The sequence below is a fragment of the Trifolium pratense genome, linkage group LG3 (genome assembly GCF_020283565.1).
Source record: "Trifolium pratense cultivar HEN17-A07 linkage group LG3, ARS_RC_1.1, whole genome shotgun sequence".
Lineage (NCBI taxonomy): Eukaryota > Viridiplantae > Streptophyta > Magnoliopsida > Fabales > Fabaceae > Trifolium > Trifolium pratense.
The window spans coordinates 295,879-299,570 of record NC_060061.1 but is presented as its reverse complement, the minus strand read 5'-3'; the positions used below and the strand labels follow the sequence as shown (position 1 = coordinate 299,570).

Genomic DNA, 3,692 nt, shown 5'->3' with positions numbered 1-3,692 from the left:
TTGGCAGTTATCTCATGTATATTTATCAGAAAAGATAGGGTGTGTTTGGTAACACAAATAAGCTAGCTTATAGCTTATTATATGAGCTTATAAGCTTGTTTCAAAAAATTAGAGGTGTTTGGTAACAAGCTTTTTGTACTAGCTTATAGCTTTTTTTCAGATGTTATTTCAAGTAGCATTTGAGCTTATAGCTTATAGCTTTTTACACTTTATTCCATTTTTACCCTTTAATTTAATAACTACCCACTCTAAAAAATAAACTACCCACTATCAATTATGTAATTTTATATTTAATAACCACTTTAAAAGCTAATTTTACCAAACACTTTAATTTTAATAAGCTAGCTTTTCAGCTATCAGCTATAAGCTAGCTTTTCAGCTATCAGCTAGCTTATCAGCTATCAGCTAGCTTATAGCTTATTTTTACCAAACAGACCCATAGTGCAAACTATACAATTAATTTGTTATTGTCGAAAGAAAAAAAATACAATAAATTTGTTTATTTTTTTAGTTATAGGAAATACAATTTTTTCCGATAAATAGATGAAATAACAAATTATTGGAAACATACACACACAGTTAAAGGATTGAAGTTCGAACTCTAATCATAATACCCAACCTAACAATGTTCAAGCACTAATTTGGTGAAAAAAAGAAAAAACAACTAACGAGGGGTGCCTCTTCTTTCATTGGACTCAAGAAGCATCTCAACTACTTGACTCATTGAAGGTCTTTCATTCATATCATCTTTGACACACTTCAAAGCAACTTTAACCAAATTCTCAACTTGATTAACATCATATTTTCCTTCCAAATTACCATCAACAATCTCCTCAATCCAAAACATAGTAGTAGGAGCATTTTTCACTTTTTCCATAACCCAAGTTACCATTCTATGATGCTCTATACCTCCACTATTATCAAGACTATGAATTTCCATTGGACTTTTACCACTCACCATTTCAAGCAAAACAATTCCATAACTATAAACATCAACTTTAGAAGTAATTTTAAGATTATAAACCCATTCAGGTGCCATATAACCTCTTGTTCCTCGAATTCGTGAAAAAACTGAACTATCGCGATCATCTCTATTCAAAAGTTTTGATAATCCAAAATCTGCTACTTTTGGTTGAAATTTTGTGTCAAGTAAAATATTATGAGGCTTCACATCACAATGTAAAACCCATTCCAAACACTCTTCATGTAAATAAGCCAAACCTTTAGCTGTTCCAATAGCTACATTAAATCTCTTGTTCCAATCAAGTGAATTAGAACAAAGATTTTCAGCTAAAGAACCATGTTCCATATACTCATAAACCAAAATCCTATGTTTCCTTTCAACACAATATCCCCACATATCAATCAAATTCATATGGTTCAACATACCAATTGTGCTTATTTCGGCTAGAAATTCCGCTTCGCCTTGATGAGCTTCATTTAAGCATTTAACAGCCGCAACACGATCATCATCGAGTATACCTTTGTAAACAATTCCTCCTCCTCCTCGACCGATCTCTTTTGTAAACCCTTTTGTCGCGGTTTTTAGTTCTGAATACGAAAATTTTTGAAAGCCCGTTGCCGAAAGAAGATGTCTTTGAACTTGATCAACATTATCATTGTTTTTATTGGTTCTAAACAAAAAGAACCACACAATGAAAATCATGGTTATCTCAAACACACCAAATCCTAATGCAAACCAAACTAAGAAACTCAAAGTTGAGTTTTTACTTGGTTTTTCATAGAGTCTATTCAATGGTTGAGACAAATCAATGGAACAATTCAAAGGTAAATGTTTAAGTGGCATAGTGGAAGATAACAAAGTATTTTTGGGCAATTTCAAGAAAACATCACCATCAATATTATGAGAATCTCTTCCATTGACCAACAATGTTTTAGTAAAACAATCATAAGTAGATTCTCTATTGAATTTGAATTGAAAACCTTTGCATCTCTCACAAAGACCCAAACATAAATCTTGACATTGTTTCAAGCTTGTAACTTTTGTTACATTCAAATCATAGCCAAAAAACTCCGTGTTTTGAAGACGAAGAAAACCGAAAGACACACCTCGATTACACGAAAGATCAGCAGGTTTAAACTCAGGCTCACACCCTTGTGACCAATCATGAGGATTCTTCAACTTGTAACCTTTCAAACAAAAACATGTTCTTCCAATAACATGATCATAACTACACATGCTATTTTCTCCACAAATACCATGAACCTCACATGGTTCTTGAGTAGCTTGCCATGTTACTTCCCATGTCTTCATTTTCTCATTGAAACTATAAACACGTAAGTTACCGTCGTGATCCATTTTGAGTAATCTATGAAATTTATTAGGATAATCAGTGGTGTGAAATTGATACGTATCAGAGGATGTGAAATGACCAAAAGAATCGAGTAACGCGATTTTTGTAGCATTGTATGTTGATCTTCCCATATCAATTGGTAATTTCCAAGGTGATGGCCAATAGACACTAGCTAACAAAGGACCTTTGAATAAAAGACGAAGAGCGTTATCGTTGTCGAAATAAAGTTTGTAGAAACCAGAGGAAAAATTTGTTTTGCTTTTGGATGAAACTAAGCTTGAGTGTTCTGTAAGTTCTTGGCCTGGAAGAAGAGTATCGGTTGGAAAATCAAAGCTTTGCCAAATGATAGTAACATTAGTATTTTTTTCGGTTTTTTGTAAAGTTTCAAGTACAAGGTTACCATTGTTTTGAAGCTGAAGCTGTAATGGAAAAGGTGAGAAAGTTGAAATGGACCAAATTGGTGTTCTTTTTCTTTCTGCATCGGTTAAAATGAGGTTACCGTTGTTAAAAAGTGAGAGTTTTGAATTTTTTCCATTAACGGGTTGGTCTCGATTTGCCATCCAAACAACGGTAGGTTGTTTGGATTTTGTGAAGTAGACGGAGAAACAAAAGGCGTTGTCTCCGACTTGGATGAAACCGGCGGAGTAGTCGCCGTTGGATGAAATTAGGATGTCATTTGGTTTTTCAACTGAAAGAGATGAGCCTTGTGGGAGTGTATCTGTTGTTGATGTTAATGAAATGGTTTTAGTGAATAAGAGAAAGAGGAGGAAGACTTGAATTTGCATTGTTAAGATGGTAGAGCAAATTAGATGGATATGAATTAATTGAGAGGATGATATGGTTTTAGTATTTTACTTTGGTTTCAATTTTCCACCAACAATACATATAAAAATTTGCAATATGTCATTTGGTTTTTTCTAAATTACCCTCCATAATTCGGAGATATTTATCCATCAACTAATAAGAACAAGTCACATACATCTGAAATAAAAGTTTGTTATATATGTAGCTTGTTCTTATTGGTCGATGGATAAATACTCTCAAATTATCAAAGAGGTAGAGTAGACCTCATCATAATTTAATTTAAAATTTCAAACTGATATTTTATATTTGTTTCTACAGTCAAAATAATAATTTTTAATGTTAAATTGATCATTTATGTTTAAATTAAAAGTCTCAATGTAGGACCAAAGCTCATCTTTTTAACATTGTCTATATTACTATAAATAACAAAAAAATGTTTGGTGGACATCCAATATTGGATGTATATATATACCTTGACCTTGAGAGAAAGAGATATATAGAAAGTGGTAAGATACAATGATGATGGGATTGAAAGAGATATAGATAAAAATAAGGGGTTGCATGTATCTGTTC

General features: G+C 32.6%; 1 protein-coding gene across 1 annotated transcript; it reads right to left on the bottom strand.

Moving 5' to 3' along the window:
- Positions 1–492: 492 nt before the first annotated feature.
- On the bottom strand, positions 493–3,165 carry LOC123919046 (putative receptor protein kinase ZmPK1). Its single transcript, XM_045971269.1, has one exon. It carries the CDS (start codon positions 3,098–3,100, stop codon positions 665–667), a length of 2,436 nt encoding a protein of 811 aa, XP_045827225.1. The 5' UTR covers positions 3,101–3,165; the 3' UTR covers positions 493–664.
- Positions 3,166–3,692: the final 527 nt, after the last annotated feature.

Bases quoted from the DNA above. Each gene is read 5' to 3' on its own strand.
- LOC123919046 (XM_045971269.1), bottom strand. From the start codon at position 3,100: ATGCAAATTCAAGTCTTCCTCCTCTTTCTCTTATTCACTAAAACCATT.